This window comes from Petaurus breviceps, unplaced genomic scaffold (genome assembly GCF_028583685.1).
Source record: "Petaurus breviceps papuanus isolate PSGF00001 unplaced genomic scaffold, PetGlider_PUasm1.0 76, whole genome shotgun sequence".
Taxonomy (NCBI): domain Eukaryota; kingdom Metazoa; phylum Chordata; class Mammalia; order Diprotodontia; family Petauridae; genus Petaurus; species Petaurus breviceps.
The window spans coordinates 63365231-63391953 of record NW_027186473.1 but is presented as its reverse complement, the minus strand read 5'-3'; the positions used below and the strand labels follow the sequence as shown (position 1 = coordinate 63391953).

At 34.1% G+C, this 26723-nt stretch overlaps 1 protein-coding gene across 2 annotated transcripts in view; it reads left to right on the top strand.

The window, feature by feature from the left end:
- Positions 1-26723, top strand: part of PDGFC (platelet derived growth factor C) — a 252689-nt gene that overhangs the window by 111779 nt on the left and 114187 nt on the right. For both annotated transcript variants that reach the window (XM_069105622.1, XM_069105623.1), the window contains exon 2: positions 20354-20549. In XM_069105622.1, coding sequence (XP_068961723.1) covers positions 20354-20549 — 196 coding nt within the window. The remainder of the gene's footprint in view (positions 1-20353; positions 20550-26723) is intronic.

The window sequence follows — 26723 nt, the reverse complement described above, 5'->3', positions numbered from 1 at the left end:
CCCAATTGCCCTCCAAAAAAAAAAAAAAAAAAAAAAAAAAAAAAAACAACACACCCCCCCCCCACACACACACACAATTTTAGGCAAAAGGAAGACAAGTTCACTTTAAAATAGATTTTTCTCTTTGGTCTATTGTATATGTTGCAAGTATAAGAAAATAAAAGGGACTTGGCTAGTGTGCTAAGCATGGAAAGAGACTCTAATATCCATGAATCACAATATGGATCAAATGTTAACACGTACTTAAAGTGTTTTGTACATCACAAAGCATTTAAAAAATGTCAGCAATTGCCGTGATTCTACAGGAAAACTTTTTTTGTTTGTTTTCTAATCAACCCACCATTCAAAAAGTTTTATTGCATAAGTACCTTAGACTGGACCACGAATCCTTACAAACTTGTAAGAGCATGATCATTATTGTTTGTTGTCCCTGTAGATTGTGTGATAGTAAAGCACATGTGCATACTTTTTCTTTATTCAAACATTATAGTGTGTATAATCTAACAAGTAACATAAGATTTTATTAGTATAATTCAACCACAAGAGGTATTTATTGATGGGGTTTATAACCAATGTTATCAATGCCCTGAGAACAATGTTAAAAAAAACAATGATAAAATGTCAACATTTTCCAAAATGTAAAGAATGTAATGTGAGATGCTATTATTTTTTTTCTAGAGGGAAACTTATAATTTCCTGGAAAAAGAAGCATGATTAAAAATTTTCATTTACATTCTTTCCAGTCATAAACTTTTGAATATGTGATCTTGGAGGTTTGTTTTATTTTCTTCCTACCAGGTATACATATGTGTTTTTAGTTTTTTTTCCTTGTTTTTGATGCTTTTTGAAATAAACTACTTTGCAAGATGAGACAAAAATCAAATGAAATCTTTATATTGAGAGGGGAGTAAAGTTAATAGAGGAATAGTGAACACTAACTAACTTCTAACTAAATGGTATACCTAAAAGAATGCATGAATCAACCTTAGTGGCTGATTTCATATGAAGATTCTAATTTGATTCATTTCAAAGATCTGTGTTTTCCATTGGTAAGTGCTATCAACTTTAGTGGATATTTTTTTTTCATCAATTTCTGTAGCCTGAGAGATTCTTCACTTGGTGTCCAAACTATTAATGGAATTCTCCGTACTGACCAATGTAATCCAACACCAAGTTTCATAGGCAGTAAGATATTCTAAAAGATTAAAAGAGACTGAAGAACACGATTTAATTTGAATAAGCTGCCAAACTTAATTCATATATAGAATAAATTATAGTCATAAAGACTTTTTCTATATTGTGTTACTAGAGAAGATATGGAACCTGCAAGTACACATGCTGAAAGCAAAACAAGGAAATAAACAAAAAGCTATGGGGAATAGAGTCTTAGGGAAATGAGTAGATGTGGCTTCTTTCTAGTCTGCAACTACTAAATTCAGATAACATATTAATAGGTTGATGTATCTTAAATGGCAACTTTAATGATAAAAAGGATTGAGTTCATAGAAGATAATTTATCAAATGATTCACATGAACATGGAATTTTGTTGATTTTAGCAGTAGACGGATCATTAAGAAATAGGAGCTCTGATGGGAATATTTTCAGAAGTGGCAGTCAAGCATTTTTAAAAACAACTCAAGGTGGATTTTTTCCTTCCTCCCTTTTCCTGAACCTCTATAGGAATAAACAGCTCTTCTATACTTTGCTTGAGTTTATGGGTTAATTTCTTGCTTAAATCAAGGCTAAGATGTTCTTTTTCTAAGTTGAAGTTCTAGCTTCATTGTATCTGTTGATGTTTAGAAATTTTGCTTTGGGTATTCAGTTTTGTTCTCCCTTATCTCACAGCATCTCATTAACTTGTTCTGCAAATTCCAAAACATCTCTAAATTTTGCTTTTTGTTCTGGTTGAAAATGTTCAATCTTACTTTCAAATGTTAGTGACCATGCTTCCAAACTTGTTCAAATGAGAGAAATCAAATGAAGTCATTCATAGGACCATCCCTGATTTGACACCATAGACATCTCCAGTAGAATGTTTCAGGCAGAGCCTCACTGTGGCATAGCAGATGAAATGTGATTAAAGTAAGACTGAGTTCAAATCCCACCTTGTACACTTTATAGGATTATAACTACAGATACGTAGGTAAGTTGTCTAAACCTTTTTGAACCTCAGTTACCTCATCTGTTAAATAGGGAAATTAATATCTTTAGCCACAGCTGCACTGGGTTGTTAGGAAGCTCAAATAGGATATTGGGTGGAAATTCTCTCTAAACTTTAAAGCATTATGTAAATGTCAGTTGGTATTAATACTCTTAATTGATTTCTTAATACTTCTATACAATAAGCAATAGTATTTCTTTTCCATTTAGTTAAATAGAATAATTTGTCTCTAATAGAATAATTGTCTCTAAGTTAAATTCATAATGCATCATGCAGTATGAATATTTGAAGACCACAGTCACACCTTATTCTGGGCATGGTTTGAGAAATAAATTTTTTTTTGCTAAAAGATAAAAATCTTAATATTCAGATAAACAAAATAAATATTTTAAAAAAGTATAATCTGGGAATATTATTTAGAAATAAAAAGACTTTAAATTTAAAATGCTTTGAAGCTTTAATAGCTTCATGAATAAACAAAAAATTAAATTGTCCTATGATGATTTGACAGTGACCCAAGCCTTCTAGTTTTCAACTCCCCCCCCCAAAAAAAAACCAAACAGCTAATGCAGTACTGAGACAACCTAGCCTAGTAGTGAGAGAGCTGAACTCAGAGTTTGGAAGGTCTATGTTCAAGTATTACTTTTGGAAATGACTGACTGAAACTTTCAATAAATCACTAAATCTCTCAGTGCCCCAGACAACTCTGTAAAGCATTAAATTGCAGAGAAGGTACTGATCTGCATTGGGAGAAATTTTCTTTGTTAGGTACTTATGAAAGTAACGAAATCACATGATCCAGTTTGAAAAAAAAAGATACAGATAGATCATGATAAAACCCACCTCTGCTTTGTCTGAGTGTCTAACATTAGATGATTATGTAGCTGTGTCCTTCAACAGACCCATTTGGACAGCATTAAAAATGTGTCTGTTTCTTTGGCTGTGTACCAACTCACAGAAGGCTGCCTACCATATGGTATATTTGTTTGGTCACAGCAACATGTAAAAGTGCTCAGTTGTATAAAGATTTACAAAGTACCTAGTATGTGCAAAACTGGTTCTAACATTTTGGGTAAAAAGACAACTTCAAAATTGTCCCTGCCCTCAAGGAATTTATGTTGAAGGGAAGGGAGTAGTAATAATTGTGAGAAGTCAGAGAAGGCTTTGTATGGAATTGATCCTTGTAGGGAGATAAGCATTTTGGGAGTCCGAGATGAAGAGGAACTCTGAAAATTTTATGGTTTGTGTGAATATCTAGGAGGTGAGATAAGGATTAAATTTAGGGAACAATTGATAGTCTAGTTTGTTTGGATTGTAGAATTTGTGAACAGAAGTATGGAATAAATCTGGAAAGGTAGGTGGAAACCAGATTGTGGAATATCTTAAATGCCATGCTAAGGTGCCTTAGGGAAGATTATTTTAGCAGATATGTGATGGATGGATTGGAGAGACAAGGGATTGAAATCAGGGTAAGCAATGTGAAATTTTTTCAGTAGTGTAGAAGAGATGAGATGAAGATCTGTTTGTGCAAGGGGTGAAAAGGAGATGAAAGCAAGACATGTGCAAGCCCTGGCAAGTGACAAAGAGAAAAGTCAAAGATGATTCCAGTGTTATGAAAGTGTGTAGCTGAGAAGAAGGTGGTGCTCTCAAACAATCTACTAAGACAACAGGATGTGTAACAATATTTGTGAAGATATATATTGATCTAGTTAGGGTTTTTAATCTATTCTATTCAGAGGATGAGAAGACAGTGACAGTGACTCAGAAATCTAGTTTTCAATTCCATACATTTTTTGACGTTACATAGTATAGCCTTTCTCAAATTTCTCAAATCCACTCATCTTGGCTACAGGAGGATAAATTTGGTTCAACTAATTTTGCTCATCTTTTTCTATAGATGTTAAAGTGTTTCCAAACTTATTGAGCCTTTTTGCATCTCTGGGATAGAAAACCTTGTAAAATATGAAATTGTGTAAGTGATGGGAGCTTTAAAAGCAACAACAAAAAAGAAACTTAAACATAATTCACTATCTGTCCCAATAACTTGATTCTTATTTATGGCTTTTCTGTTGAATGACAGATTGTAAACTTCTTGATTGAAAGCTTCATGAGGGCAGGGCCTATCTTTTTACCTTATTTTGTATACCTAGTGCTTAGCATGCTAACAGGTACAGAGTAAGTGCTTAATAAATGTTTATTGAGTGACTGAGAACTTGTTCATGAGGATGGGAGTTCACTTTTTGTGAACTTTGTATCCCTAATACCTAGCCTAGTCCCAGGCATACATGCTCAATAAGTGTTTATTGATTAAATGAACAGAATAACCTATTTTCTATACTACTAAACCAAACACAGGCTTTCAATATTGCATCGTATGTTTTCTGAAAATTAAATTTCATCAAGTAAACAAAAAAGCCAACCCTAGGACCAATTCCTTTTTTTCCTCCCTCAATTCTTTTAAATGTCAATGTGTTTTTTAAGTGTCATGTAAGATGGTTGTGTTTTATAATAGTAAATGAAGAATTAACATTTTAACATTGTGTATAGAAAAGTTTCTTATAGAAAATCATTGTTTTCCAATGTATAATTCATCATATTTTACTTTATACATATCCTATAAATGATATAACAAATTCTTCTTGTTTAAAGATAGAAAAAATATAACTGAGTCATTTCCTCTCTTCCTTAATTGAGAGCAGGAAACTTTTAAATGTGTTTTTTTGGCCTGGATGAGAATGAGACCCTTCGGGCAATTATGCCTGTTTTATGGGTAATATTTTCCCTACAGAAGTCATTTGTTCTCCTTTTAAGAATATGGTTTACACATTGTTTTCTGTATTTAAGCTGCCAAAGATGTCCCACATGCAAAAAACTTACTGGATCTGTTTCAATCAGCCCTTCATTTCTCACAGATAGGATTCTCTAATAATCCCATGCCATGGGTTACTTTTTTTTTTGGAGGGGGGAAGGCTGGGCAATTGGGTTTAAGTGACTTGCCCAAGGTAAGTGGCTGGTAAATGTTAAGTGTCTGAGGCTGGATTTGAACTCAGGTCCTCCTGATTCCAGGGCTGGAGCTCTTTCTACTGTGCCACCTAGCTGCCCCAATGACATCTCTTTTTTTTTTTTTGGAGGGGAGAAGGCAGGGCAATTGGTGTTAAATGACTTGAACAAGGTCACACAGCTAGTAAATGTTGTGTCTGAGGCTGGATTTGAACTCAGGACCTCTTGACTCCAGGGTTGCTTGTGCTATCGAGCTGTCCCCCATGGGTTACTCTTACATCATAAGTTCCTCTCCCCGCCAAACTGTAGCTATAAATTAATATAATTCTTTGTTCTACGAATTCCATTTATCTATCAAAAGGGCACCATGGTTGAAAAAGTGGTTTCAGACTTTTCTCATCAGTGCTTTAGCTCAATTATTATCTGCTTTATAGGAGAAGATTATTTAACTAATTAAGGACCTTTCCTTTCTTTAAACTCTTGCCTTAATGGCCTAAAGTAGAAAGAAAATATATGATGTTTTCTTTTTAAAATAGAAATCATTTCTAGAGAATAGAGTATCATAGATGCTATTTTGACCAGTTAGACCAATGGGTGAGAGACAGCATGACATGTAACACATGGATGATTAGTTTTGGTGTTAGATAAGAACTGAGTTCAGGCCCTCCCTCAAACACTGCTAGCTAGATGACGTTGGGCCAGCCAGTAATTCCTCAGTGCCCCTGCAAATAAGAATATAAATTTGAGAGTTGCCAAGCTTCATCTGTGAAGAGAACTGTTGGATTAGAGGTGTCCTGTACAGATGAAACAATAGATCTTTATTCAGAACAAAACAAAACAGACTGATAAGTGTGTGTCTCGAAATATTCCAATAGAATTATGTCCTGTTCTCTACCTTACTATATTCTCTCCATTTGTGACACAGTTTATTATAGTTGATACCCCTACTGTTTTTGTACTTTGAGGATACAGTCCTTCAGTAAACCCTGCAGATTACTTTTACTTTTTTTTTCATTAAAAGCCTCCCCAAAATAATAAAGCATTAATGAATCTTTTGTTTAAAAAGACAAGTGGTTATTTGCAGATTGGAGGGCCAGAGTAGAAAAGCATCAGGGAATATATCACAAGCTTACATTATGTTTGGAGATACATGCATCTTAGGTCTGTGTTGCTGTTGTTGTTATTTGTTTTTCCATCCTGGGAAAACATTTTCACTTTTAGTCCAGCCACAAAACTGCCAGATGTTTTGCCAAAATAATTTTACTCTCAAGCATCTTATTGTGAAAGAAAGGTCTCTTGTATACTCACTTGTCAACAAGGAGCTAGACTGACCAAAATCAATATGTCTATGTAAAGCAGACTCTGGGAGGGAGTTTTGTTTTGTTCCTAAATTTGTTTGTTTTTTAATAACTGGCTTTTGATCACAAAAGAAACAAGTAGGACGATTCCTCTCCCAGAACTTGATTTTTGCTCAGAGGCAATTTGAAGGTTGCCTGAAGCTTTATTATAGAGTTCTCAAGCAATATATTGCAATAATTTCTGTCCCAGGTTTGTGTGTTGATGGTGCCCATATGACACAGAAATAAATTTTACAATACTGCAGGAGGCTGAAGTCTATTTTCATGTCACAGAAATATCCCTAATTAAGTCTGTTCGAAACAGTGACCTTCAAATAGGAGATGTTTTCTAGGAATCAGTCCAAGTATCACTCTTAAGGTCCAGCAAATCAAGATTCCTCCTTGAAAATATCACCTTATAAACCTGGCATCTTTTCTTAAGCACTTTAGTGGCTCTTTCTCTTTCACTGATTTTGAAAGGGAAGTCATCTTCAGTCACTTAAAAAATCATAAGATATCTCAATCTCCAATTTTCCACAAATTTTTATAGACCTTACAACATTTTATGAGATTTGTCCAAGTCAGCAATTTGAAGCAGAGTTGACTTTGACCCTGCCAGTCATAAGTTCATTTCAACAGCATAGCAGTGGGAGTAGGCAAGATTCTCACAAATTCAAAAGAATCTAGGCATTCAAGGAAGTTTCCCAACTAGTCTTAGAGTTTCTAGAATTCCTGCTAGCAAACCTATTGTAAGGAGGTTTGAAGAGTCTAAGAATACCCTGGTGTGGTGCTGTTACAGAGTAAGCACCAAAGAAAGGTTTATTGGTAGTTAAAGAAGACTGAAGATTGTTTGACTTTAAGATACTAATTAAATTTTTAACTGATAGCTTACAAGAGACTTTCACCAAAAAAAAATTGTCCTTATGATATCTTGTTAGGATCTGTTAGAATTCTCTAAAATGACATTCAATTATGGCTCCATTTAAAGACAGCATGTCTGTCATTCAAGAATCATTAATAGATTGTCCTCAATATTATCAGATTTTTGACTGAAGCAACTCTTAAAGAACATCTATTAAAGGTGAAATATTCCTTAATGGCTGGAGGGCCCACATTGATCCTTTAGTTAAATTAAATAAATAAATTAAACAAATGATGTATTGAGAGCCCACATATGCAGGGCAACATCTTAAGTAATGTTCAAAGAGAAAAAAAAATCAACCTACTGTTCTTAAGGAATAGTATAGTGAGATATTAGGATAATTATAGAATGTAAAAAAGAGGAAAACATGAGAAATTAAATGGTTAGATTGGGGGGGGGGGACAATTGAGTTTAAGTGATTACCCAAGATCACACAGCTAGTAAGTATCTGAAGATGGATTGAATCTCAGGCCCTCTCAAAACCAGGGCCAGTATTGAAATGTTAGATGAGAAATTGTGTAAGCTAAAATTATCTGTGACTTCCATCTTGGAAGACTTGCTTGTAGGATGTATATCATATATTCAAATAAAATATCAAATATTCAAGTAAAAGTTTAACTTTACCATTTCAAACATGGTATAATTAATTTCTTGAAAAAAATGGTTTTCTTTTTGATGGTTCAGTCTTTAAAATTTATTTTTCCATTACATGGTCATGTTCACATCAAGGGATTTGGGGCCATAAATATAAGACAATTTAAAAATGTAAATTTATGTGCTGATAAAGACAGGGGGTTGGTATTTACAAGTAAAATGCATATTCATTTACAATTTGAATAGGTAACTTTTTAAATAAATAAAGGAAAAAATAATCATATAACTTGAGTAAAAATTTTTGCAACTATAATTACATTAATTCATTGCCTTTGAATCAATTCTGATCATTCATAATTATCAGCATCATCAACTGTCATTATCACCACCATCAACTATTTAGTGAAGTGCCCTTTAAGTTTTGGAAAATGTCAGAAAAAGAAGTATTTTTTTAAGTGTTGTATTGTATGGATTTTTCCTTCATCAAAAACATCTGAGGCATCTATCTGTACTAATCAGACTATCTATTGTCATTGTAAAATAAATTGTCCGGAAGTGAATAATTCTTCAATGAAGAAAATGTCAGCACTGTTGACTTGGTGCACTGTTCACATTCACCTTTGTTAGCACCAGAAAAGCTGGGGTTATACTATCTTCAGAAGATCCATTTCCTTCTTGGTAAAATGAACAGACATGGACTTTCTGAATTTCTACTTTGTATGACTGTGGAAAACATAGGTTTTTGAAGAATGATGAAATGGTGTGGGTTTGAAAATTCAGAGAGATATCCATGAAAATTGAGTTGTAGAAGTCTCCAGAGTTCCTTTGACTTATTAGTTGGAAGAAGAAACTAGGTTTTTTTTTTCCTGCTTGAATATGGAACACAACTGAGAACATCATAGAACTACAAAAAAAAAAGAGACATGCAACAGTCTGTTAAAGTAGAAAAACAAAGTTTAGCCAACGTCTCACCTTTTTAAGTACTATTTTAGTACAAAAGGGATGGGGAGTTGGGAGGCACAAGAATCTGGGAAGACTGAAGAGTCAAGGGAGTATATCCTACAAGCTAATGCTCTTTCTTGATTTTTTTCTATGCCAGCCAAGACCCCCCTCCCTAAATGATTAGGCAAAAATATAATAAAGTGAATTTGATTCAGTTAATCATTTATTTATGCAATTTCTCATGTATTTTAAATAATTCCAATTGGCTACTTCCAAAGTCTGAAATGAGGATTCTGAACCACCTAAACTAGAATTTGGGGTCACCAAAAGTCTCAATTGTGCTATCTCCATCTGCTGGCAGGGAGGAACTATATCCAAGCATCTGGACTGGCATAGAAAATAGAAGAAAGAACATTTAAAAGGTAAGCACAGTCTTTAAAATTATTTTGAATTTTAAAATCTGATTTTTAAAAAATTGCACCTTCACATAACTGATGGTAGGAAGATACTCCTCTTCATATATGAAAATAGCACTCATTTTCTATTAAAGTTAGTATGTAATTTTAAAAAAAGGGTAGGTGAGTTTTTTGATGAAGTTGAGAAGGGTGAACTCAAATAAATTCCTAATGCAATTCAATTTTTTAAAATATATACTTGTGATTTCAATTTTTCTCCAATCAAGCATTAATTCAAAGCAACCATCACTTCTTACATTAATAATTTATAATCTGTTCATTAGGATCTCTAAAATTCAAATTTTTTCAAAATAATTTGCCTTTTTCTTGCAACAAGTTTTGATTAATGCTTTAGAGACATCAAAAAATTTGTTACTTCAAGGAAGAGTGGTATTTTCCCCTTCTCTTTTTAGACTTTTTTCCAGTCTTTGGACTCCAAATTTTCTTTTGAATATGTACTTGTTTCATTTTTCAAAATAATTCATATTTGGAGTCAACTTAGGATGAATGTTTTCTTGACAAATATATATGGTAAATAAGATGCAAGCATAGCATATTTAACATATACATGTATTTTTGTGTGAGAGCTTTTTAGTGATACTGATTAATTTTAACATGAATGAATGTAGAAACATGAAATCATTTTTGATTAGCCAAAAAAAGAAACACAAGTGATGATCTACTATGTAATGGAACTTTGCCTTCTCCAATATAAAAATTACTAAAGAATTTGCGTTAATCCATCTCTCTAAAACTGTGTCTGCAAGTGTAGGTATAAGGTTCTACAGTTTATTAACCTCCCTTCAGAGTGCCAACGCTATTTTTAGGGAATCACAGTTAAGTGGCAAATGACAGATTACGTACTTGTCAGATGATACCATTTTGGTTATTTATATAAAGATACCAAAACAAAATCATGAGCAGTTGTAACTTTCTTCAACATAGTCTATGTCTATGCAAGGATAACATTCCATCCTTCTCTGTATCTCAAGGAAAGACTAGACTCATGCCTAGAAGGGTATGAGGATTGCTGTTTGAACAACAAAATTAGATTTCTCAGACAAAAGATTTTGAGTATAAGAACTATGTGAATAGCCTCTCCCAGTTCAGGGAGGGTGATGTTTCTGGCTACTTACTCCATTTCTAATCTGTAGCAATCTAGGAAGACTGGATTATACTCATATAAACAATTCAGATACCATAAAAAAGGGACATCCAAAGCTTCTGTGGCTATAGGAACTAATTTCTACAAACTGCAAATGAAGAAGCAAAATGAATAAGAAAACTGTACTGTGGGGGAAAGGCTTCATTTCTATCAGTTGAACCCCTTTGTGGCCCCAGGTTATTTCAGACTTAATCCACATTGCAAACCAGATCTTCAACATGAAAATCTCTTGCCTCAAAAGATTATATCTACCCCCTTCTTTTGTTTTAAACTTTGACTATTGACTTCAACCTGGTGACTGCTGAGAATTGCTAATGTGGGACATAATTCATCTAAAAAGAAATGGACTTGTATTGTCCATGCATTTTCTCTTTATCAATTTCTTTATCAATCATACAGGTAGTTAAAGCCATATGTGCTAAAGCAAAACCAAACCTAACAACAAAATCTTCATATACATTCTGATTGCATAAATAATTCTAGTGCACTATACAAATTGCTTTTATTTTGCGAAAATCAACCAATTTCCTATCATCTTGTTTATAAAAAATCTTAAATGTTTATTAATACTTTTATTTTCTAAGAAGCTTCACATGCATATTTTATATATCCTTATATATAGAGTGGTAACAGAAGATCATATCATGAATATTCCCTGCATAATAGGTACTATATTGCACATAGTAGGCAACATGTAAATGCTAGCCATTATATTATTGTTATTATACCAGATATTTATGAATTACTATTCTGATGTCACAGTTTTGTGAGAAAGAACAGTCTTTTTTTTTTTTTTTTTTAAGCAATCGGGGTTAAGTAACTTGCTCAAGGTTACACGGCCAGTTATTTCTGGGTGTGGTGCTGAGTGTCTGAGCCCGGGATTTGATCTCCAGGTCGTCCCAACACTGGAGCCGGTGCTCTTACTCGCCGAGCCACCTGGCTGCTCTGAGAAAGAGCAGTCTTAAGAAAGATCCAATTTCTTAATACAAGTGTGTGCAGTATTGCTATAGAAATTCAAGTTATGTGAAAAACCAAGAATGCTGTGGAAATTAGTGAGTGATAGTGCTAATGCTTTTGTTTTGTTTTGTTTTTGTACTGAACTGTAATTTCATTGGTATAAGCAACAGTAGATGAGGAAATTCCTTTTATCAGGTGAAGATTTGTACTTGCTTTACAAGTTACAGTCAGAGAGATTTGCTTGTTCCAGAGAAGTTGTGAACATCCATGATGCTTAACAGAAAGTGGAAAGAACTTTAAGGGTAGGGCTGAAAAATATAGTATAAACAATATTAGCGTTTGTGCTATACCTGATATTTCATTGGTAAATGGAACTGGTAGATAAGGAAGCTGCTTACTATCAATGTATAATGGCACCTTGTGTACAATTTATACTCTTAGAGAGTTGCTTAAGACATTGATAGGTTAAGTGATTTGCCCAGAGTCATAATGTGTCACAGGCAGTACTCGAACCCAGGTCTTCATATCTACAAGGCCAATGGTCTATCCATGACTCTATATCGCCTTTAAACAACAAATATTAAGTTATTCCTTAGTTTCTGTAATCTTCATTTTTATCTTTGATCATTTAATATGTCATTCACATGTACTTATTGCGGATTATTTTAACTTTTGGGTTTGGCTCTGTAAATTTCATTGCTGTTAAGAACTCTGGTTGTGGAAACTTCCCTCTTCTAATGCTCATGAGAATCATCTGTAGTTTACAGTCTTTAGAGATTACCCTTTGGGTTCTGAGATATTATGTGTCATAGTTAAACTCAAAACCATGTCTTCCTGACTTACAAGGCCAGCCCTTTATCCATGACACTTTGTTGCCTTGTTCTCCGTAATTTGTTATATATGTACTTTGAAGGTATATGTATGTGTCTAAAAATCGTGGCTAAATAAACAAGGCCGTTTTATTTTAATTTTTCATTAATACTGTATGCTGATTGTAATGATGACTATTGTAAATCAGGATTGTGTGTCTCTAAATCTACACATTCTTACGTGTGTATATGAATGTATATATACATATACATATACACATACATACTCATACATATACACACACACTTAATTATTAGACCCCAAGCTTTTGTCTTTAAAGAATTCTAATTAGTCATGAAAGGGATGGAGAACCTTGAATTCCTCTACAGAAAGTGCAGAATTTAGATTGATATTGAGTAAACTTCTTTAGGCATTTTTATTTAAACCTCTTTTTTTTTTTTTTAAAGCAATTGGGGTTAAGTAACTTGCTCAAGGTTACACAGCCAGTTTATTTAAACCTCTTAATAGGTATGTTAGGTTGAGTCATTAAAAAGGAGGTACACACACTATCAATGATGTTTGACATTCCTGGGAAACTTAAGAGTTAAAAAATGTGATGTATTATTTCAAATTAAGTAAAAAGATTCTCTTTTAAAAACTGGTAAAATTAATATAATTTTTAAATGGGCATCCATAAAGCAGGTGAAATACTATTTGAAACTAAATTCTCACTTTATCAAATAATTATTAGTTTCATAATTTACTTAAAAATTTTGATAGTTTCATAGTCAGTTCTTTACATAAAATTGATAATTTGCCACAAATAAATGTGTCTTCTACAATTCTGTTTTGAAAAATGTATATATTCATATTGCTTTGTTAATTAAATCTTATCTTAAATGTGTTGAGAAAATTACAATGTTGAAACAAAACAATGGCAAATTTTTCAAATAGAAGAATTCTTTGGTAATATGAATAAGTATTCTTACTTTTCTATTTCTAAGTTTTTATTTGGATATTTCAGTTATTTCTAATGCAAGACACACCTGTAAGTAATTAAAATAGTAGCAGCAATATATGAATACTATTGTGTCTGTTTGCAACTGCACCTTCCTTACTTAGAATCACTCAATTTTAAATTTTAAATTCTTTAACTTGGAGACATCTTCTATGATTTATATATTGAGAATTAAATTGTTTGTGTCACCTGAAAATAAAAATATTGTTCATTTTCAGGCATAATTCATTCCTAGCAATAGCAAATCATAGTTTAAAAATGGTTTTGCCAAATAACCAAAGGACAAAATTATATAACATTGTTGTATGATTCCCTTAAGGCATAATTAACCAAATCTTGGCAGTGTTTTTATAGCTTTGCTATGTTCTGGTGGTATTTTCAGCACCAAAAGTGTTTTATTGGTATTCTTTCATTGCTGGTCTCAGCTTTTACTGAGACTTTTCCCAGACATGCCTAGACATGCCCATAAACAATCTTACACACTGTCAGAGGAGGACTAAAAACATCTTGCTTTATTATCATTTTAAATGAACTTTTACCAAGAGAGAATAAAATCACTCTGTAAATAAAAAAAATAAATAAATAAATAACCTGAAAATTATCGTTTTACCTTAATCTATAACCATTTAATTTTTTTTCTATATGAAAAATCCTGCATTGTTTACTATGATGACAAAGAATGATATGAAGGTGGGGTGGGTGAGGCAGTGATAATGTTCTACATCCCACCTCACTTAGTGTGAACACCAAGACTGTAAAGTAGATTGGTCAGATACATTATTACCATTTTACAGATAAAACTGAGACATAAATGGATTTCCTTAGGTCATTCAATGAGTTAAACTGAGAAATAGGCCTGGAAGCCAGTAACCAAGTGTCCCTTTCCATAGTCAAGTGTTTTTATTTGCTTGCTTTTTGTTTATTTGTTTTCCCCCACTGTCCTACCTTTAAAGTGTGGTAAAGTGAATAAAATAATAATAAAATAAGGGATTTAAAACTGGAAAGGTTTTTGGAATGTGTATTTGGTGTTTTAGGTTAATTGTGTTATTTAAAAAAAAATAAAGTAGGCTTAATGCTTTCAACCAAAATCATTTGTAAATTCCTGTGACACCATTAAGTGAAACAGTGAATTTAAGTTGGGGATTAGAGAGACAACATTGGCTAGAGTTTGGAGTCAGATTTGAGTTCAGTTCTCAATTTGCCACTTACTACTTGTGTAACTTTGGGAAATTTTCTTAAACTTTCTAATAAGTGAATTTCTACCTCAGTTTTCTTACCCATAAAAAAAGGATTAGATGGTCTGTAAGATCTTTTCCAGTTCTAAATCTAAATCCAGTGATCCCCGGCTTTGGTAAAATGAAGGAGAAGGGAAAGTCTAAAATGTATATCATTAGCAAGTCACCCAGATTCTGTTACTTTTACTAATATGTGTGAAAGGTACATGTATTTTACATGCCATAGAATTTTATGCTGCACTAGATAGTTGGAAGAATTGTTACTGAAAGAATGATCTGCTTAGTAGAGAATGTTGACCCCAGTTAATTAGATATAATTACTGCTTTAGGCATCCTGAAGTTATATATCCCCAACCTTTGGAATTTTGGTTTTTCAGCTTACTAATAATTCTTAAAATATATCTTTTTCATTTGAGTTCTACTATCCCTACTTTGTATTTTCTCTATCTTATAAATGAGTAAACTGAGTCTGACAGTTAAAAAAGCTTGCCAAGGGTCACACAGCTATAAGAGTGAATCTTCAGTTGAGATTGGTCTACTTAACTCCAAGTCCAGTAATTTATTCACTGTCCCATATAGCTGCCTTTTTATCCCCTACTTACCTCCTCAGTAAAATGTAATATCAACAAAGACTTGTATTTTATAGCAGTTTACAATTGCAAAGTGTTTTTACATACATAACTTTTTTGATCCTTGCAACAATTCTCCATTTTGTTTCTTCAACTAGTTAATGCCCACTTTATTTCAAGATCTTCTCTACCACAAAAATTCAGAAATTGGTTTGAAAATATAAAAACAAAAATAAAAATAACTCTCCATGAATATTGTGGTGAATTGTTTCCTTGTTCAATGGTATTTGACATAGGCAATTTAGAAGTTGTATAATTTTAAAAAAGAAGTGTTATTTATATTAATAGTGAATATAAACACCTCTTAATTATTTATGATATAGATTATAGAATCACAAAAGATCAGAGTCAGAAGAACTTTATCAATCATCCAATCCAAGTCATAACTGAGAAGGAATCTTGTTTACAACATCCCTAATAAGAGGAGAATGGGGAAAAGATTCTTATAGAAGGTGGGATGTTAGCTGGCCATCCTCTCTCCAGACCATATGTTCTCATTTCCTTTAAATGATCCTCATATTGAATGGACTCAAGACATTCTGGTTACTCTTCATTGAACACAAGTTTGTCAATAGCTCCCTAAGATAATAGTACTCAGAACTGAAGACAAGACTCCAAATGTACTTCGACAGGGCAGAGAGGGTGAGACTCCAACTTCTTTCTTTACATAACCAGCAGTGATCATGTGAACTCTTTATCCTGTCACTATTAACTCATATTGAACTTCTTTTTTTAAGCAATTGGGGTTAAGTAACTTGCTCAAGGTTACACGGGCAGGTGTTTCTGGGTGGGTGCTAAGTGTCTGAGCCCGGGATTCGATCTCCAGGTCATCCCAACACTGGAGCCGGTGCTCTTACTCGCTGTGCTACCTGGCCACCCCCTCATATTGAACTTCTAATCACATTTTTTCCCTCTTTTCTGGTTGCCTCCTTTTTTGTCATTTAATACCTCCACTATCTAGTCTCTTATTTTCTTCTCATTTTCTAGAAACTAGACATATAAAGGGGAAAAAAGGTACATTTTTAGAGTATGTATTTTAATTTGCCATGTGAAAATGTGTGTGCATGTGTGTATTTTAACTATTGTGTTCTAGACTGAAGAAACCTGTGTGGTTACATTATATAATGAGCCAACTAGCAAAAACATGACCTTCTTTAATACACTGGTGTTGTTTTGAAATAATTTCTTGAAGAACAAACAAAAGAATTGCTAAATTAAATAATTCACAGATATGTCCCTTTTTCTAGCAATTCAATTATGACTTTAAAATAGTTGGTGCTTAAGTTAATAAAAATGAAAGTAAAAGGTCCCAGTTTGCTCCAATATGCTATTGGCCTTTGCCTCATTTTACCTACACCCCCCCCCATTTTTTATTATGCCGCTAGTTGTTTGGGTTACACACAAGACTTTGACAGTCATCTGTAAATCATATGTGTGTCCTGGCAAAACCCACAGAACATTTTGCATGAATCTTTTGTGAGTAGCAATTCAACTTTAGAAAACATTTACAATTCCTTTACCACAAATAAGACTTGGATTTTCAGCCTTTAAATTATGTTTAATTACAGTCTAATGGATTCAGAATTAGAAAGAAAGGGGATATGGTAAACACAATTTAAGTATATGCATTCCAGCCATCAACCTTTAACTCAAGATACAAAAATAGAATCGAGAGCCTTTAATAACACTGCAATTTACTAAACTGTAGGTGAAAGAATGAACCTTGATGTGTTTGTAAATAGAGAGCCATAGACATTTAGGTATTGATTATAACAAGAAAGCAAAAGCTTAAATATGGAATCACATAAAATCTTCCTGGGGCAAGTGTGGCGGAAGGCACTTGTTCTAAAAAAAAAAATCATTAGTTTCTATTGTTTGCTTAACCCTTTGTCATAGAGTCTTATTTTCTGAAATAGTAAGACTATTGCAATAGAGGTCCCAGAACAATATTTTTCATAATGCAAAGTTTCTCCTGTAATTTGATTTTGCTAGTGACATGGGGATGGGAGTGGGATATATCTCATTGTGAAAGAAGACTTTTTGAGCTGAGGCAGATTCACTGTTTAAATTCAAGTGTTTATGATGTCCTTTTTCTTAGTATACTTTCTTTTTTGGAGATGGCAGAAGAAGACTGGGAGTTGCTCTAATTTTATTTATGTTTGAGTTCTTGGTAATAAATTAATAGGTGTATTTATCTTTCAGTTATAATTTACACTAATGTAGCAATATCATGGAATGTAGAGTTTTAAGATCACAGAAGACTGGGTATTGCATAGCCAAAACTTTCATTTCATAGTTGAGGAAAGTGAAGCCCAAGAAGTTGTGACCACATCTTAATAGGCTTGGAAGAATTTAGTTCTCTAAAATTTTCATATAATATTTTTTCAAAAATTTATTTGAATTCTTTAAATAATACCTGAATAATCAATTGATTAATATCAATAATACTTCAAAATCAATATTTAGAAGGAATTACTATGACTCAGAACTTACCTAAGTTACTGCCATTGAGTATCTTAAGGTCTAAGGAGAATAAAGTTCACTTATTTGCTTTGAATGTTTAGCTTTGCTCTATTTTGGAAATTTTATACTAACAATGCTGTAACTTTAATGTGTGTTATAAACTGAATAGTCCTTTCAATTAATTACATATAAAATAGATTGAGAAACATACTCCCCTCCCCTTCAAAAGTGAATATTTCAAAGACTTTATTGTAAATAATCAATATTTATTAAATCAAAGTTAATATGATATCTTTTGCCATCTTTTTTCTACCCTTTGGTTTAATGAAACAATTTACCAAAACCTAGCAGTGTACACAGATGCTCTAGGAAAAAATGAGTGAGATACAACATCCATGCAAATTTAAACTGCCTAAAGTTCATGAAGTTTCTTAGTGTAACCTTGCTTCCCACCCTAGCATATTCTATCTAAGACTTGGAAGACTGTTAATGTCAGTAGTAGTCAGAAATATCTACTACTAGTAACTTCCAAATAAAAACCTGATTATTTTACTGAAATTATGGTCAGAAAAAAAAGAGAAACTTGGAATCAGAAACTGGTTTTAATTAGGGTGGATAGAGAAAATGCTTTACTTGAATGCAAGAAGAAGGGATGCACTTCAGCAAAGGAAATGGAGAAACATAATTAATCTGATTGGATGAAAGGGGAGACAGTTGAAAGGGAGACAGAAGAAAACAATGGAGGAAGAAGTTAGAAACACACAAATGTACACTCCTGTGCATCCCTATGTATATGTGGTCCTGTATGACTTGGGACCAGGTAGCATAAGAAGGTGAGCCTTATTATTTTATTTTAAAATTTATTTATTTAATTTTAGTTTATAACATTCAGTTCCACAATACCTTGAGTTCCAAATTATCCCCCCTTCCTCTCCTCCCCTCTCCCATGGTGTCATGCAGTTCGATGTAGGTTCCACAAATACCTTCTCATTAAATATTAGTTTGTAAAGAAGAGTTATAACTAATGGAGTGAACAATGAGAAAGAAATAATGAAACAAAACAAAACACAAAAGACAGAGAGCAAGTAGTATGCTTCAATCTGCATTCAGACTCTGTAGTTCTTTTCTCTGTATGTGGATAGCACTTTCCATCATAAATCTTCTGAAGTTGTTTTATAACCTTGCAATCCTGAGAAGAGCCCAGTCTATCAAAGTTAGTCACAAATGTTAGATCCCCACATTTCAAATTAAAGATGTTATTTTTAATGTGAATACAGGTATTGATGATATTCCCCAACACAGTGGTCTATGCTAAGTTTGTTGTATTTATATTTCAGGATTGAATTATACCATACAAGTACATGTGTACAAAAGTAGGGGTAGGGAAGGAATGGTGTATGTGTGTGTATCTTTGTATCGTTGTGTATGTATGTGCACTGTACGTGGGCACAATCAGTGCATATAAAATATTACATCTTTTGTAGCAGGCTTTCAAAATAAAAAAAAATAAATCTTTGTAGTCTACTTAGAAAAGAATGCTGGCTCTTTGTTTAGAAGATCTGGATTCAAATCCTATTTTTGATGGTTTCAGCCTGTGTGATTTGGGGCATATTACTTAACTGGTCTCAGTTTCCCTAATTGCAAAATGAGGGGGTGGTGATAGACTAAATGGCTTCTGATGTCCATTTACTTATATATCCTGTGTAATTATTATGTATATAATAAATCCCAGAAATTATGATTTTAGATTCAATTATTCTAATGTGCATCCTTAAGTTTAAAAAAATAGTTCTTGTTTTATGAGTAATAGTGGAATAGGAAAATAAATTCATTTGCCTCTCAAAATAAATATAAAGCTCTGACTTATTTATATTCAGCTAAATATGTTTATCTTTGTCATTTTTCAGCATTTAAATATATATGCATATATATGTATTTCTATTTAGTTTGGGTTTTTATACCATATCTAAAATTAATTGAACTAAAAGTTTATTAAAATCAATTAATATTTCTTGAGTAAATATATTTCAATGAAATTTCTAGAGCAAAGGTAGACAGGGATAGAGAACAAGGCTTGTAAACAGGGAAACCTGGGCTCAAGTCCCTCTCTGTCATGATAGCTGTGTGATTGTGGGTGAGTCATTTAAATTCTTAGAGACTCAGATATCTGTCTAAGACTATGAATTACCAACAAGTGGAAAGATAGAAAACACTGGAAATCCAGGACTGATGAAATCATGTCTGGATCAAAAAATTAACATATAGTGCCTGATTTTGAGTCATAATTGTATTTTACTATACCAGTTAAAGAATCTGTTTGTACTATATAAAAATGAATAATGTCTCCAGATGGTTAGAGAGATATTAAACTATTGAGTCTTCTATTTTTGACAATATTCTACTGGTGATGTTGTATGACAATGAGTCATACAACCTACTACATTCATTTTTGGAAAGGATTTTAAAGGTCATCTAGCCCAACCACTTCTAATTATAGATGAGGAAATGGAGTCCTAGAGAAGAGAAAAGTGACTTTCCCAGGTAATGAGTGGCAAAGCTATGTTTTGAACCCAAGTCAAACAATAAAAGTTAAATCATATACTATCCCCTAGAATTTTGGATCAGTCTACTGAATGTGCCTTTGTGTGTGCATATTTGCTTTAGGAGTACAAGATCCCCAGCATGAGAGGATTATTACAGTGACCACAAATGGAAGTATTCACAGTCCCAAGTTCCCTCATACCTACCCAAGAAATACAGTTCTGGTATGGAGATTAGTAACAGCAGAAGAAAACATGTGGATACAGCTAACTTTTGATGAAAGATTTGGACTGGAAGACCCAGAAGATGATATATGCAAGTAAGTTATCAAGTTTAAAATTCAAAAACAATTGAAACAGCTTTGATGACTTACTACTTTTTTTGATGTTATATATATGAATGGCAATATTGTCCCAGTATGCATTTTTGTTGACAGAAGACACACGCAGCCATGTTCAAAGCTATGTTTAGTGCTTCCATTAAAAAGGAAAAAAAAAAAGGAAAGAAAGAAAAAGTGAGCTATTAGGCATCCATATGTACACATATCTATTTTGAGATAGAATATTAATCTTTCTGTCCTGCTATATCTTTCTGGCTTTTGTTCTTCAGTCATTTCAGCCATGCCCAACTCTTCACGACCCCATTTCAGGTTTTAGTGGCAAAGATACTGGAGAGATTGGCCATTTTTTTTTTCCAGCCTATTTTATAGATGAAGAACTGAGACAAACAGTGTTACTAAACAGGGACATACAGCCAATAAGTGTCTAAGGCCAGATTTTAATTCATGAATATGAGTCTTCCTGACTTCTGATCCAGCACTCCTTCCACTATGCTACCTAGCTGTCCCAACATCTTTCTGGCTACATACGCTGAAATATTTTATTTTATAAAGGAAAATTTTTTGACTTGCATATAACAGGTGCTTAATAATTGCTTATTCAACTGAATAGTATAGAAGATAGATAGTATCTATCTTCTGCTAGAACATTTATATATCTGTCGACCCTGTCTTCCTGGCTGCAAAAATGCAATATTTTATTTCATAAAAAGATGACTTTTTGATTTGAATGTAATCAGTGCTGAACAATTGCTTATTGAATTGAATAGTATAGAATGAGGCATGTGGACATAATTGTGCTTTTCTGGGTGGGATTTCTTTTCTCTAAGTCTCCCAAATGTACTTGTGAACATTAGGTCAGCTGGAACATTTCCCATTAGCAGACCACCTACTTACCAGATGCCACATGAATAGTGCCCCACATATATTACATGGGAATGCAGCAATCTAGGTTGGGTGGTCATTCTTTCTGTGAAGTTTTCACTTCACTGGCATTTGTTTATCATGAACATATTTGAAGTTTGCTTTTATAAAACATGTATTTGATTTTTTCTCCCTTAGATATCTAAGTAGAAACAAAATTCGAAAGGCCTTTTATTACCCTGTAATGTATATTGTTGTGTGTGTCTGTGTATTCTGTCTCTCTGCATATCACTTTCTTTCATTTTCTTCTCTTTTCATTCTCTTCTCCTTTCCCCATTCCAAACTGCTAGAACTCTTTGGTAGTATGGGGACTCGTAAGAAGTCCTTTTCTGAATGTTTTTTTTTCTTTAAAGCAATCAGGGTTAAGTAACTTGCTCAAGGTTACAAGGCCAGTTATTTCTGGGTGTGGTGCTGAGTGTCTGAGCCAGGGATTCGATCTCCAGGTCATCCCGACACTGGAGCCAGTGCTCTTACTCGCTGTGCTACCTGGCCGCCCCTGAATATTTTTAATAATGTGGGATTACAAAAGAAACCAGTTATATTGAAGTAATTATCAAAACATTTTTAAAATACAGTTTATTTTTTAAATTCAGATTCACTCTTTCCCACTTCCTCCCTCATCCATTTAAGAAGGCAAGAAATTCAAAACTCATTACAGATATGAAGTCTTGCAAAACACATTTTCACTTTAGGTATGTTCTTATAAAAATAAAAGAAACAAAGAAAAAATATACTTCAATCTGCATTCTGAGTTCATCAGTTCTGTATCTGCAAGTGGATATCATATTTTATTTTGAGTCTGTGTTTATGAACCTAGTGATCTAAACACTAACCTAGTTTTCATTAGAGATGTTAAATAATTCCCTTATGTAAACATATTGGAACCCCATAAAATGGATTGCCTATAATTAATACTTATGTTTACCAATAAGGAAGGTGGATAAATTTAGTGAACTGATAATCAGTGGGTAAACAGGGATCAGTGAAGTAAGAAAAGAAATTTAGAGAATTTGAGGATTAATATATATTTCATATTGAAGAAAGACAAGTCTAGTGGAACATAGTGGAGCTAAGAAAAGCTGGGCCTAGATCCTTTTTTCACTTCATTGAGGTTGTCTGTCGACCAACATTAATAAACTTTTGAAGAAGTCTGATAACTTAGCAATTCCCCTGGGCTTGTTAGTTTTACATTTCCCTGAAGTGACTAGCAGTAATTTTGCTTAAAAAAATCTCAAAAAAGGGTTGTGTGCTAAGTTTGTAAATGAGGTAGAGAAGATGAAATTGAAAGCCTACAACTGGGGAATCAGCATGGTACAGTGGGAATAATTAGAATGGCCAGATTTTATATATCACTTAAAGGTTACAAAGCATTTTACATATGTGATCTTCTTTGATGTCACAACAAACTGAAATAGTTGGTATTATCACCCTCATTTTTCAGATGAGAAAACTGAAACTGAGAGAAGCTAAGTGATTGTCCAAGGTCACATAGCTAATTATTTGAGCCAAGATTCAAACTCAGGTTTTCCTAGCTCCAAGTCTGATAGTCTCTTCCCTGCACCATATTCCTTCACTGGCTTTGTCATCAGAGATCCTTGGTTCAAATCTTGTCTCTGCTGCTTACTACCTTTCAGAAGGTTACTTAAGCTTTGGGTTCTCAGTTCTCTAATCTGTTCAAATGTGGGGGTTAGACTAAAAGGATTGTGGTATCGTTCAGAGCTAGAGCTGTTATTTTTTTTTCCAAATGCTTTATTACCTTCTGATTTACATCATTCATTTCTACCTGATTTTGAGTTACAAATTTTCTCCCCATTTTCCCCCTACCCACCGCCCCAAAATAGCAGTCCCACAGGATATCCCCTCCTCTAATCTGCTCTCTCCCATATCTTCTCCCATACCCCCTTCGACTTTTCCAGTAGGACATCGTGGATCTCTGTGTCCCAGTGCCTGTATATCTTATTTCCGAATTACCTGTAAATTTTACATGTGTGTGTGTGTGTATTTTTAAACATTTGAATTTAAAATTTTGAATTCCAAATTCATTCCCTTCCTCCCTTGTCACCCTGCCTTACTCGGAAGATAAGCAGTTCAGTATAGGTTGTACATGTGTAGCTAAGGCAAAATATTAACTTAGTAGATATATTGTAAAAGACTGACTATATTTCCCTCCTTCCTATCCCCCTCCCACTTGTTCTATCCTCTACTTTGTTCCCGTCCCTTTTCAAAAATGGCTGCTTCCAACTTCCCTCCCCCCCCCCCCAGCCTGCCCTCCCTTTCATCATGCCCCCACTCCTCCCCTTCCGCCCTACTCTCCTGTAGGGTGACATACCCTATTTTAGTGTGTATTTCATTCTTTTTCTTTGCCAAATTCAATGGGAATAAGGTTGACCCATTCCCTTTTGCCTTCCTATTCTTCCCCTCCATTGTAACCATTTTCCTTTGCCTCTTCTATATAAGATTGTTTACCCCATTCTGTCTCTCCTCATCTCCTCTCATTATATTCCTTTCTCACCTCTTAATTTCACCTTTTAAGTATCATCCCTTCCTATTAAATTGGTCCTGTGCCCTCTATCAATGAATACCTGTAAACATATATACACATATTCACATATGTATTCATATGCCCATATACATATATATGTATACATATATATATATATATATATTTCTATTCCTTTCAACTATTTTCATACTGAGAAAAGTTTCATCAGTTACAATTATCATTTTCCATGTAGGAATGTTAATAGTTCAACTTTGATAAGTTGCTTATGATTTCTTTTCCCTGTTTACCTTATCATGCTTCTCTTGCTACTTGTATCTGAATGTCAGATTTTCTATTCAACTCCGTTTTTTTTCAGTAAGAATGCTTGAAAGTCCTCTATTCCACTGAATGACTATATTTTCCCCTGAAACATGATACTCAGTTTTGCTGGGTAGGTGATTCTTGTTTTTAATCCCAGTTCCTTTGCCCTCTGGAATATCATATTCCAAGCCCTTTGATCACTCAGTGTAGAAGCTGCCAGATCCTCAGTTATCCTGATTGTGTTTGCACAATATTCAACTTGTTTCTTCCTGGCTGCTTTTAATATTCTCTCCTTGATCTGGGAATTTTGGAACCTGGCTATAATATTCCTAGGAGTTTTCTTTTTGGGATCTTTTTCAGGAAGTGATTGGTGGATTCTTTCAACCTCTGTTTTGCCCTCTGATTCTAAAACATCAGAACAGTTTTCCTAGAGAATTTCTTGGATAATTTTTGGTTCTTTCTTTGATCATGGCTTTCAGGTAGTCCAATAATTTTTAAATTTTCTCTCCTGGATCTATTTTCCAGGTCAGTGGTTTTTCCCATGACATATTTCATATAGCCTTCTATTCTTTCATTTATTTGCATCTGTGTAACAGCATCTTGATTCCTCATAAAGTCACTAGCTTCCATTTGCTCCAATCTAATTCTCCTCAGTGAGCTTTTGAGATTCTTTTTCGATCTGACAAATTAGGCTTTTTAAGGCATTCTTCTTCTCATTGCCTTTTTTTTTTTCTTTTGCCATTTGAGTTAGTCTATTTTTTAAGGTGTTATTTTCCACAGTCAGGCTGTTGATTCTCATTTCATAATTTTCTTGCATTATTCTCATTTCTCTTCCCAATTTTTCTTCCACTTCTCTTATCTGCTTCCTAAGGTCCTCTATGGCCTATAACCGGTTCGTATTTTCCTTTGAAGTTTTTGGTGCAGAAGTTCTGACCTCACTGTCAATACCTCCTGTTCCATGCTCTGATCCTTTTGGTCCCCAAAATAGGAGTCTAATGTTGGATTCTTCTGTTTCTTTTACTTCCTTTGCCTGGTCATTTTGCCACTCAATTACTTGACTTTTGGGCTTTTTGCCACAGTAGGACTCTGCCACCAGACAGGGGAGCTTTGTCCCAAATACTGGGGTTTTCTCAGCTGCCAAAGGTATTAGTTGGGTGCCCTCTCTGAAGCCTCCACACGCTCTGGTAAGCTGGTCACATACCCTAGGACCTCCAACCTATACTGTAATCCAGATCCAAGCAGGTTAAAGCAAGAGTAATTACCCCTCAGACTAGTCGCTTGGTCCCCCTACACTCTGCAGGCCAGAAGCTGCAGCTGCCACATGTTGGCTGGGCCACAGCCCTCAGTGGCTTCTCGCCCCAGGGAGCAAAAGCCAATGCACTCCCAACTACTTGTTCCCAAAGTCCAGACTGCACTGACCTCTCACTTTGTCCTTAGCATCTATGTGTCGATAATTCTGGACTGCCACAGTTGCTGGTGATCTGGAGTCCCTCCAGCTGGTGGTTGGTCAGGCCCTCCCTTGGACTAAAATCTCGGCATGGGCTGGGCTCAGCTCCCAGAGCGCTGCGCTGGCCGATTCCTGCTGGTCTGTTGGACTGTCCTCAGCAGGTTAGCTTCCTTGTGTCATTTTGTGGGTTCTGTAGCTCCAAAGTTTGTTCAGAATACCCTTTTACATTGATTGGAGGTGGTCAAGAGCTATTATTTTAAAATGCTATTTTGCTGCGTTTCAGCAAAGTGGAGGGACCCGGGAAAAAGAAATGTGGGAGCAGAAACCAAGGAAGTAATTAGGTCAACATCTGGGGCTTGAGACAGAACAAAGTAGAACATTGGGAGCTGGCCATGTGTCTCTAGGGATGTGCTAGCAGAAGAACTTCAGTGTTTATACTTTCCCATAGTGCTTAATATTTACTTCTACTTCTGCTGAAGCTGACACCTCTGATTCTAGGTGTAGGAAATATACCTGAATTGTACATAGACTAGTATAAGGCTGTATTACAGATGGCAATTTATTTGATTAGTTAGTTCCAAAGACTTTATCTACTCATTTATCAAACTTGTGGCTTTGAAGCATACTGTTAACTAATCATTGTAAATTGTTTTGTTTTGTTTTGTTTTGCAGAAGGGGAAATTAATTTAGTTTGTTTTGTTTTTAGAAGGTAAGGAAGGAATCTTTACTCTGGGGTGAAATGTTCACTTGAAATTTCAAATATATATTTCATTTTAGCAAAACATATACCAATGATGAAATTCAAAGCTTTTTTTCTAATAGTATTTCATTTTTTTCCAATTACAGATAAAGTTTTTAATATTCACTTTTATAAGGTTTTGAGTTCCAAATTTTCTTCCCCTTTTTCACCTCCACCAAGATATTGTATAAGATGATATGGACTCTCTCTCTCTCTCTCTCTCTCTCTCTCTCTCTCTCTCTC